This window comes from Balaenoptera physalus (genome assembly GCF_965194825.1).
Source record: "Balaenoptera physalus genome assembly, chromosome: 6".
Taxonomy (NCBI): Eukaryota; Metazoa; Chordata; class Mammalia; order Artiodactyla; family Balaenopteridae; genus Balaenoptera; species Balaenoptera physalus.
In genome coordinates, this window is record NC_138885.1 from 131,787,319 (window position 1) to 131,798,877 (window position 11,559).

The window sequence follows — 11,559 nt, forward strand, 5'->3', positions numbered from 1 at the left end:
ATTCCCATTGCTGTATTTCTCTTGCTTCGCACGGTACTCAACACAAAATTCTATGTTTGTGGTAGGTGGCAGACAGCCATGCTTTCTTCGCTGCTCCTCGCATCAAGCAGTGGAGTTGATTTCTCCATCTGCTTTTATCTGGGCTGGACCTGTGAGCTGCGTGGACAGATAGAACGCGGTAGAAGTGACTGTGCGGCTCTGACGCCGGGTCTCAAGACCTGGAGGCTTCTGCTCCTGCCCTCTGGGAACCCTGCTGCCGTGTGGACAAGCCCAAGCTAGCCTCCTGGAGAACGAGCCACATGTGGAGCAGAGACAAACAGCCCAGGTGAGGCCCTCATGGACCAACCAGCTCGCTAGCGGCCAGAGAGGCTGTCCTTGACCTTCCAACCCCAGATGAGCCACCAGCTCACTGCAGAGGTCAGACAAAGTGGCCCAGACAGAGGAGCCACCCAGTCAACCCCCAGAATCAAGAGAAATAATAAATATTGTTGTCCCGTCTCTAGGTTTTAAGGGTGGTTTAACATGTGGCAAAAGGCTACTAGATAGAGTTTAATGAAAGTTTTTGAACCAGTTAATGTCTCCCCCGCACACACGAGGCAGCGTGCTATCTGTCCAGTGACAGCTGCCGTACCCCAGGGGCTAAGAAACTGTCACGCGGTCCACAACCCCAGCATGCTGCCCGCTCAGCCACGTGGGCAAGTCACAGGGGAAGGAGGCTCAGCTCTGACAACCTCCGTTTGTAAATGTTTCTGGTCCCATTCTGCTCAACAGATATGCATTGAGCAGATAAAATGTGCTAGGAACTGGTTTAAAAGATTAAGGGGGCTTCCCTGGTGGCACAGTGGTTGAGAATCTGCCTGCCAGTGCAGGGGACACGGGTTTGAGCCCTGGTCTGGGAAGATCCCACATGCCGTGGAGCAACTGGGCCCGTGAGCCACAACTACTGAGCCTGCGCGTCTGGAGCCTGTGCTCCGCAACAAGAGAGGCCGCAATAGTGAGAGGCCCGCACACTGCGATGAAGAGTGGCCCCCGCTTGCCACAACTAGAGAAAGCCCTCGCACAGAAACGAAGACCCAACACAGCCATAAATAAATAAATTAATTAATTAAATTAAAAAAAAAGATTAAGGGATCCTGCTGCAAGGCTATTCCCACGGTATTCATCTCTCATATTTTCAGGACAACAGAAACTCTAGCTATCATGGTGATGGTGAGAGAACAGGATAGAACCTCATGTTAGGAGAGAAACTCGTGTTCCCAGATATCCTTACACATAGACAACTGTAAGCCTTCCTTCTAGAATGCATGGAATCTGGGGGGTTTGCTGAGTCCTGGAACAAGACGGCTCTTTTAAGAGAAGCCAGTCTTACTGTATCACTTGGGTCAACACTTTCTCCTGAAATATCCCCATCATCTTCTTGGGGGAATTTGAATTCTTTGGATAAGGGCTTCAAAGTGTTCCACCTTATTGACCCTGTCCTTGTTCATTTTCAGTGCCTTTTATTCTCCTTTCATTTAAGTGGGCCTTTCAGCCCCAGTGACACCAACTGGATGTCAAGGAGCAGCTGTGACAGTCGTCCCTGGTACTGACCTGCCAGGTGTCCGCAGTTCTGTTCGGGAGTGCCTCTGGCCTTGCCTTTGCTTCTGTGTCTCACAGTGCGATTGAAGATGGAGTTTCTCTGGATAAGGGTGTAGTAATGGGGTGCTTTGTCTTGCACCTCCTGGTCGGCATGGGGCGTCCTCTCTTCTGAGAGGACCTCAGGTCTCACACTGGCCAGCTCGTCAATCTCCCATGAACCACTCACTGATTTCTTCTGGGGCTTTCCCAAATCCTCAGAGTCCCTGGTCTCCATGGAAACAAGTCCAATTGTTTCTCAGCAGAATGACTGGAGAACAGTAACTTCTCTCAGTTGTCCCTGGTTTTGAGTGCTCTAGAAGAGAAAGAGAACAGTTTTCAGTCATTCTCATCAGGCTAAAGATGCCAGAGTATGGAATTCCACTCCCATTCAGATTTGAGGAAATTTGAAATAATCTGTGCATCCTGGCGACCACATCTCTGTCAATGAAAATTACAGTTTAACCACTGCAATTTGGATGCATTCATGTATCATTTTATAATTGAGGGTTGTTAATTCTATTCAGAGGCAACACTTGTGGGGAAAATGCTGAAAGTGGCTTGTGTAACTAACTTTCAAGTACTGTAAACATTTGCTGAATAAGTCGAGAGAGGGTAGCAAAAAATGGTGAGGGGAACTCCAGGAAACCAAAGCAAGGGAAAGGAAGATGTATGGCCACAAAACGAAAGAGTCGTGGGAAGAATAGGAAGGGCTGTCAGAGAGTGACAGGTCCCAGGACAGTAAATTTAGAGATGGGAAGTCTTTTTTTTAATTATTATTTATTTTTTTAATTGAAGTATAGTTGATTTACAATGTTGTGTTAATTTCTGCTGTACAGAAAAGTGATTCAGTTATACATATATACATTCTTTTTTTTAATATTCTTTTCCATTCTGGTTCATCATAGGATACTGAATATAGTTCTCTGTGCTATACAGTAGGACCTTGTCGTTTATCCATTCCATATACAATAACTTACATCTGCTGACCCCAGCCTCCCACTCCATCCCTCCCCCAACTGCCTCCCCCTTGGCAAACACAAGTCTGTTCTCTATGACTGTAAGTCTGTTTCTGTTTCATAGGTAGGTTCATTTGTGTCATATTTTAGATACCACATATAAGTGATATCATATGGTATTTGTCTTTCTCTTTCTGACTTACTTAGTATGATAATCTCTAGTTGCATCCATGTTGCTGCAAATGGCATTATTTTGTTCTTTTTTATGGCTGAGTAGTATTCCATTGTGTATATGTACCACATCTTCTTTATCCATTCATGTGTTGGTGGACATTTAGGTTGTTTCCATGTCTTGGCTATGGTGAATTGCTCTGCTATGAACATAGGGGCACATGTATCTTTTTGGATTAGGGTTTTGTCTGCATATATGCCCAGGAGTGGGATTGCTGGATCATATGGTAATGAGGAACCTTCATACTGTTTCCATAGTGGCTATACCAACTTACATTCCCACCAACAGTGTAGGAGGGTTCCCTTTTTAGAGATGGGAGGTCTTAAATCCTGCGAGGACAAACCTCTTGCCGTCCACTGGGGGTCAAGTCTGGTTGGTGGCTTAGTGGCCTCTCTGATAGAATGATGTTGTGTGGCAGCTGCGGGAAGGACAAGCCCTCCCGCATCCCACAGCTATCCCAGGGTTTGGAGTAACAGAATGGTTACCTCCCTCTGGGGTGACCATAGAAGATACAGCATCTGAACCAGGACACTTTTCATAGGAAAAAGGGGTGTATTAGGAACACACCAGGCCTGCCAGGCAAACCCCTTTTTCCTCCCAACACAGGCCTTATTCTAGGGTAGGGGTCTTAGAGTGGAGTGAACCATGTGCGTCCTTCGAATGAAGTGTAAGCTGGTAGGGGGCTGCCAGACAGGGGAGCCAAGCTAGGAATTCTTTGTGGCTCCCCACCCACTTAGAACCTGGGGTCCCGTGGGTTCTGTGGAGGTTTAGGGGGTGTATAAACTGTGTGCAGAGGCTGCGTGTGTATGTGTATATACGTTCTTCTTGATTTTGGGTCCAGAACTGCTATCATGTTCTCAAAGGGCTTAGAGACTCAGGAAAGAACCACAGGAAGAACCACCTCTTCTGTCTCTGTTTTCTTGTGCAAAACGGAAAGAATGGGGCCTGGACTTGAGAGCACACCTCCCTTTCCCACTGCACCCCTCTACTTACAGCCAGGTGCCCTGGCTACCCCAAGCCCCGCCTGTGGAGTTCCCCATGGGTGAGTGCTCAAACCCTTCCCTTCCCCCGACCCCAGGCCGAACACACACCAGGATTTCAGGGCAGTTGGTCAGGTGATCTTAGAATATTCAGGAGGGGCGTGGGCTTCCCCCACTCCCAGGCAGAGAATATCCTTGTTTATCTAAGGCAGGAATTCAGACTTTCTGGTCAGGAGACATTTGAGCATCCAAGACCATTCTGGTCTTCTGCAGAGCAGAAGTTTCACCCTGGGACATGGCCTCCTGTCCTCCCTGCCTGCAGGTCTGGTGACATTCGAGTGATGACCTGCCCAAGAATAATCAGCCTAGAGAACCGAGCATTAAGGTGTTAGAGATTGAGAAGCATTAAGACAGGGTCCTGCCCTGCGGCAGCTTGGTTGGGGGCAGGGGCACTGCCAGGCTTGTGGGGGCCTGGGAAGCTCCTTCGCTGTCAAGGTCAGCTGTGTGACCCCAGCAAGGTCCCTGCAGTCCCAGCATCGATGTCCTTCTCCATAAATGCTGGGCACGCACTATGGGATCTGTTGGACAGGCCCCATCCTGCTGGCTAATCCAGACTTCCCTTGGCGAGTCAGCCTGTAATTTCTGGTGGCCAGAAAGGAGAGCGCAGTGACTAAGAAGGTCACATTTAGGTTGCTGGACAATTAATAGGACACCCCTCCCAGGAGCACCTGGGAGGACATTGCGTGTTACAAACGCGACGAGGAGCCCACAGCTAGTGGGCAGGGTGGGCGATTTTCATTGAAAGCAGGTTTAACCTGAGTCAGCGAGGAGATGTAACTACAAAAAAAGCTAAACTGTTTTTGGATCACGTTGTGGAACGAGAGCGATTTGCAGGATGCTGTCCTGGCCAGATGAGCGGGGGACCCCTGCTCTATGCTCCGGTGAGAACCTGCCCATCCAAAAGGGGGCGGGGTGGACGGGCAGAGAAGCCCCGGGAGTGACGAGGGCGAGGTCGCCACACATACACCCTCTCGGGCGTGGGACAGGAGAGTGTGGAATTAGTACCGTGGGCGAGGACAGACTTCAGCTTTGGATTTCAGAGCTGTCCGAAGGTAGCAGTGAATTCCCCGTCACTGGAGATGTCCAGACAGAGACTGTTGGGATTTTAGGGCTCAGTGACTCTGACCTATGCCCCTGACATCTTCTCTTTTCCCTTGCCCTCTGGGCCTCCAAGCTGGGTTCAGACTCTGATACTGAGGCTGTTCTCCACTTAGAATTGATCTGGGGGTAGTAAGTGGGCAGGGATCCTGTGGGCAGGTAATGCAGGAGTTAGTTATATGTTGGGGCCAGTCTGAGGAGGTCTCTGAAGTGGGTTGGGGAGTTCCTACCGCATCCTCGATGACTGTGAGTGAGGAGGTAGTGGGATCACGGAAGCTCTGGGCAGGCAGGGCTGGGAGACATCACACAGGTGGATCACCCAGGTGTAGCAGATGCGGGGGGATGCAGAAGATGTGTGAGAGGAATGACAGCATCGTTGACTCAAGGTGGTTTTGGAACGAGCAGGGAGGGGGGCCGTCCCAGTGGCAGTGGCGGGCCAGGGTGACTGGGCGGGCCGGTGTGGCGTGGGAGTGAAGCCAGCTTGGGGTTGGAGCACACTGGTTTCAGGGACGTGCAGTTGGAAAACCTCCCAGGAAGAAAGTCTGCAGTTGGAAATCCTTGGCTGAGGCTGCCTGACGGTTACAAACAGGGCATCCCCTGCTCTGACCATGGGGTATCTTGAAGGCCCTGCCATGTTGCGGCCCTGAACACGTACTGTTTTTTGGCATTCAAGGTTATTATTATGATCATTATCATCACCATTATTATTTTAGGCTGCTTTAAAGAAATTAAGGTATAATTTATATACAGTAGAATGTGCCTTTGTTAAGTGTATGGTTCTGAGTTTTGATGGACACATACAGTTCATGTCACCACTGTTGAGATACAGGACATTCAATCACCCCAAAGTTCCCTTGTTCCCCACTGTGGTCAGCCCCTCCCCTGCCCCCAGCCCCTGGCGACCACCGATCTGTATCTGTTCCTCCAGTTTGCCTTTTCATGACTGTTGTGTAGATGGAACTACAGCCTTTGGCGTCTGGCTTCCTTTGGTTGGCATGAAGAATTTGCCATCCAGCCCGGTTGCAACAGTAATGATCGCCAGTGTTACGAATTCATGGAAGCCAACACAATATATTGTGAAGGGCACTCGTCTGGGAGTCAGGGGACTTGGGTGCAAATCTCCTTTTCCTGCTGCCTGTGATCACCTACTTACACTGGGCAAGTCAGGGCCTCAGTTTCCTGGCCAGGAAACATGGTTTTGGGTGGGTGTTCTTGGGGGCTCCTTAGCCAACTCTCAAATTCTGTGATCTGGGGAGACTCAGAGAGCCCTCAGAGGGAAGCTCTGAGTGGTGACAAGAACCCCGGGGATTGCTCCCAAATGTCCCTATCATTTTCTTCAACTGAGGGGGCTCTGAAACCTTGAGAAAATGTATTCCATCCTTAAGACACCACACACACACGCACATGCACACATACAATTTGTGAAACCTGGAAAAACAACTCTGATTCCACCTCAATTACTGCCTATTCCAGGCAAATGTGTTCTACATCTGCAATATGTTTATAATCGCTACAATTCTTCTATATCCATTAACTGCTGGAAAGCCTGACAGCCCTCCCCCATCTTTGAATGTTTTTCTTAAACTCCCAGTAGCTTTATAAGCCCCATGTCTTACTGTTTCAGGTGGCTTCAGGCTGGAAGTGCATGGGAGTGGCTTTGTGATTGGAAGGGGGGCTTATGGCAGAACTGCATTTGCACAGTATTCATTCGTTCCTTCGTTCATTCACTCATCATCAAGCGTTGCTGCCATGTTGTCCATGTCTGGCACCTGCTGGCATGGTGTACACATCTTCATTTCCGTGTCTGCCCACATTCCCTTGTTAGGAAGCTCCAGAAGGGCAGGACTCGGTCTGTTTTGTTCACTGTTGTTCCTGGTGCAGGGCACACAACAGCACTCTGTAAACATGTGTCGCTTACAACAGTGAACATGTATGGATGACCTCCGTGAGGTCGACGGGATAATTAGCGCCATTCATAGATAAGGAAGCTTTGGTAGCTTGTGCAGGATCGCACAGCTGGTATACGGTGCAGCAAATGTCACACCACATCTGTCTGGCTTGTTTGTTGGGTGAACCTGTGATGTGGTCAAAAGGTGCTGTTGTAAAGACCGGCTGAAGGCTGGCCTGGGTGAGTGAAGGCGGGAGCTGGGCTTGTAGTCTTCTCTGTCCGTGCTAGCTATGTGGCTTCCGGCACATGAGTCAAGAGCCGCTGTTAGACCTCCCAGCGCTGGGCTGAGGGCCGGGGGCCTCCCTGCATGAGTCAGTTGCCTGGGAGGTCAGGATCCATGGGAGTAGGTGGTGGGGGAGGGGAGTGGGGAGCTGACTGCAAGCCCAGCTGTGACCATGCCAGCCAGATGCTGGGGGAGGGGGCGGAGGACGGCACGGTGGGCAGGAGGAATCGCATCCTCTAGACCAGGGCTTCGCAGGCACTCATGTGCAGGGGCTCTTAGAATGCAGCTCCTGACTCAGGGGGTCCAGGGTGGGGCCCAGGATGCAGGGCTGTGAGTCCAAGGACCAGCCTTGAGCAAGGTCCTAGTGCAGCAAAACCGCAGCACCCGCGACAAGTGTGGGAGGGGGCCCTGGGGCGCTCAGCCCTGTTCTGCCCTTCGCTTTGGCCTGGTCCGCACGGCATCGCCACAGGTCAGAGGCAGACAGAAGTCCTGATGGAGAGCAGGGCTGGGGCAGGAAGAGGGGGAGGGGTCAGGAGGAGGGGAGGGGGCCTGAAGCAGGTGCCGTCCCTCCACTGTCCCCTTCTGCCTCTTCCAAGGGAAAGAAGTGGGGGGAGGGAGGGATGGTGGAAAACAAGAGGATGTGGAGGAAGAGCCCTCCCCAGGGGCCAGGGGATGAAGCACATCTAGGCTCTAGACGAGAGAGCTGGTCCCCTGCTCTGAACGGTCTCTCTGGGTGCTGGGATGGCCCAGTAAGACCTGGTCCTGCCTTCCTGCAGGTAAAGGTGCTACAGAAGGGAAGAAATACTACAGGGCAGAGAGGCAGTGAACAAGGAGGCCAGTGGAAGGCCCTTTGCAAGGAAGGGTTGTGGTGAACAGATCACAGGGAGCCCTGGTGGGGGGGAGCTTCATTCTCAGGCCAGTGAGAACATCCTAAAGGGCTGCTCAAGGTCAGTGCCTGAAGCCGGGCCTTATGCTTGAGCTTGGGCTCAGCCGAGCAGGGGTTAAGCAGGGGGAGACCCTGGCAGCTCCAGGCAGGATCACTTGGGAAAAATTCTCAGCAGGGCCACACTGAAGACCACCTTCATCTCCAGCGAGGAGCCAGGGCGCTGTGACTCCGGGCGGTGCTGGCCGTCCACGCAGGGGGCCGGGGGAATGTGGTTGGCAAACGTGGCCTGAAAGGGGTGGGAGAATGAAGACCCCTTAGCTGTGACGTAACAACAGGAAGGGCCTCAGTGCACTGACCCAGGGCCAGGTGAGGTGGGGCCCCTAAGCGGGAGGCAGGCCTGGCTCATCCCAGCTCACCTGCATCATTTCATTCCTGCCCTGGAACTGGTACTTAGACTCCTCCCCGGTAAATGGCAGTGTTTGCCTTGAGCTATAAACCACAAAGGCTTTTTTTTTCCCTTTCCTTTCCTCCCTCCCTCCCTCCTTTCTTTCCTTCCTTCCTCCCTCCCTCTCTCCCTCTGTCTCTCTTTCTTTCCCTCTCCTTTCCCTTCCCTTCCCTTCCCTTCCCTTCCCTTCCCTTCCCTTCCCTTCCCTTCCCTTCCCTTCCTTTTCTTTTCTTTCTTTCCCCAGAGCAAAGAAAGAAAGCTAGTGAGGAAGATTTTAGGCAGCAGAGGAACCACATGAAATTTCTGGTTTGGTGGAAAAGCCCCAGAGAGGAAAGGAGCTAGGAAATCTGCCCCAGAAGCTGCTCTGCTGTCAGGACGACTTTCACTGTGAGAATCCCAAATGTAACATGTGACAGTTACAGAAAATGTGGAAAAAGCAGCCAACCACAAGGAAGACGGCTGTCGCCCTGCCCCTGGAGATGCCGCTGGGAACGTTTTGGTGTTCTCTGCAGGAACAGGGGAGAGGAAGGGAATGGGAGCCACAAAGAGAGCAGGAGCCTGGGAGAATCTGAAGTGGAAATTCAGATATTGGGGAACAATGGTGGGGGAGAGGCCAGATCAGAAAGACAGCAGGAGAAGAGTTGGGACCAAGCTCCAGCTGTGTGGTGGCCACACTGGGGGGGCCTTGGCTTCAGGAGATTGGGGGGGCAGTCCTTCCAAGACCCAGACCAGGGCGAGTGGGAAAGGCAGGTGTATAGAAATAACGGCCGGGGAGGGGACGGGCAGGGTGGGGCAGGGGTGGTTAGGTTCAGTCGGGTGGCCTCTCCGAGAGCACGTTTGGGCAGAGGCCTGAAGGAAGCCAGGGAGCGAGCCCGGGGGAATGACGGGATGCAGAGCTTCCGAACCGGATTTGTTGACTCTCTTTTGGCTCAAGAGGGAGAAAGGCCAAAAGGAACCCTGGTTTTCCTTTAAGGCTGTTGAACTGATACACTGGGAAAGGAAGCAGGAGTTTGAGGGAGACACTGGACCTGAGATCAGAGAGAGGGCACACGTGGCAGGAAGCTGGACTTGAAAATGGTCCTTCGTGACAGGGGCTGAGCCGAGCAGAAGTCACCTGGAAGGCTGGGTACGAATTACGGTGACAACTCATTAACAACTCACTGAGCACCGACTTAACAGTAACAGTGTCTGATGCAAACAACCATCTCTTTAGAGGCAAGAACGCTGGAACACCGTGAGATAAGGAGTCTTCTCAAAGCTGCAAGGCTCCCGCATCCCTGTGGGGCCGCCCGCTTCCCGCTGCGCCACCATCAGCGCTGCATCCTAGCAGCCCGGGCCACACACACAAGATGGGAAGTGGGTTAGACACAGCGACAAAACTCGTGTGCAGGATGAAACGGATTGTGATAGATCAAGTGTGAATAGCACTCCTTTTCCCGATGATGCAACAGAAATCAGTGAAATTAATTTTAAACCTGGGAACTGGACAGTGGTATAGAGAGGGTGAGTGCATTTCTTTTTTACACGGTGGTACTTAAATGCCTGAGAATGGTAGGACATGTACACGCATGCAACTCTCTATCTGTCCATCTACTTATTTATTTATCCATCTATTATCTATCTATCATCTATCTACCTATCTATCTAGCCATCTATCTATCTATCCATCCATCCACCTATCTATCTATCCATCCATCCATCCACCTATCTATCTATCCATCCATCCATCCACCTATCTATCTATCCATCCATCCATCCACCTATCTATCTATCCATCCATCCATCCACACACACACATAATCTGCAACACGAGGGAGGAAGAAAGCCAGAGGCTAAAAAACCAAACTAGGTATTCCTGCTGGCAAAAAAACAGTTAGCAACAAGCATAAGGGAGCAGAGGTCGAAGCACAATTGAGCAGCATTCCCGTGGGCAATGGAGGAAAGAAAGGGTCAGCTGAAAGGACACCAGGTGGCACCTACAGGTGGTGGAAGGCACAAGGGAAGGCAGAACAACTGCAGATAATGAAACTTAAAAAAAAATAAACTTTTTACTTTAGTTTTACAGAAAAGTTGCTGACAATGGAATGTTTAAATCAGCTCTTCAAGGAACCAAAGAGCTCTGAGTACAATATGAAGTAGTTCATTCTTTGGCGGTCGTCACCCCTTCGGTGGGTGTTCAGTGTAAGCAGGCAGCAAGGAATTGGGAAACGAGAGTCAGGGAGAGTGAGTGGTGGAGGATGAGAAACCCCAGCCATATCACCACTTGCTGGAGGGGCAGGCCCTTGTCGGGGTCTCGGAGCTGGAACAGCCTGGAAGAGAACCTTCCCCCGTTGCTTGATGTCTGCTCCGCATGCTCTTTCCCACTCTCTTTCTGGCACGTGTGGGGGGTTTGGGAATTTGTCCTTCATCATCGGAAGACCGGAGCAAACACTTGGGTAAGATGACAGCTCAAGTTAACCCCAGCTCCCCGCTTCTCACCAGATACCAGTGCAGCCCTACAACAGGAAGACAGCTACCCCGCTGGGGAAGCTAAAATTAAGCGTTGAGTTTATGCGGGGACTGCCAGGCTCCTCCGCTAAAGAGTCTAAGTAAGATTCTAAGTAAGATTAAGACGCATCACTGATGGCTGGCTTGAGCTTTAAGGTTCTTAAAAACTAGGTACACAGTTTATAAGTCAAAAGGTAAAATTGGGAGGGAAATACGTAGAGGAGAGACATAAAACGAGGTGATGGAAGCAGCACAGGGTGTAGAGCAGGATTTTTCCTGTTGTTCTGGAATTGCTGCTAAGGCCAAACAGAGCTTAGTTCTAGTCAAATTTCTGCTGCAGCTTGGGTCAGCCAGCAAGCCACCCCGAGGGATTACTGAAGGAGGTCGGCCTCCTCCCAGCACCCCACCATGATAAAGCAAGAAGAGGAAGAGGGGAAGAGCCTGGCCTTTTGGAGCGCCACATGCCATGCAAAGAGGAAAGTGGTTCCCAGGGAGCCTTGGAAAAAGCCAGGAAGGGGAGACTCCCCGCCAGGAGTCGCAGAGCTGCGGAATCCACGGGCCTGCTCCAGAGTCTCCTGGAAGAGGGTTCTGAGAGCCTAGGGTGATGGCGCCTCGTCCTTTTCGTCA

General features: G+C 51.2%; 1 protein-coding gene and 1 long non-coding RNA gene across 7 annotated transcripts in view; one reads left to right on the forward strand and one right to left on the reverse strand.

Moving 5' to 3' along the window:
- LOC309663018 overlaps positions 1-1,119 on the forward strand; it is a 37,432-nt gene extending 36,313 nt beyond the window's left edge. For all 6 annotated transcript variants that reach the window (XR_014265067.1, XR_014265068.1, XR_014265069.1 and 3 more), the window contains exon 4: positions 66-1,119. This is a non-coding gene — a long non-coding RNA (uncharacterized lncRNA). The remainder of the gene's footprint in view (positions 1-65) is intronic.
- Positions 1-7,261, reverse strand: part of LOC309663016 (ephexin-1-like) — a 42,099-nt gene extending 34,838 nt beyond the window's left edge. The window contains exon 1 of the mRNA XM_082466307.1: positions 1,591-7,261. Coding sequence (XP_082322433.1) covers positions 1,591-1,852 — 262 coding nt within the window. The 5' untranslated portion in view covers positions 1,853-7,261. The remainder of the gene's footprint in view (positions 1-1,590) is intronic.
- Between the last annotated feature and the right edge of the window lie 4,298 nt (positions 7,262-11,559).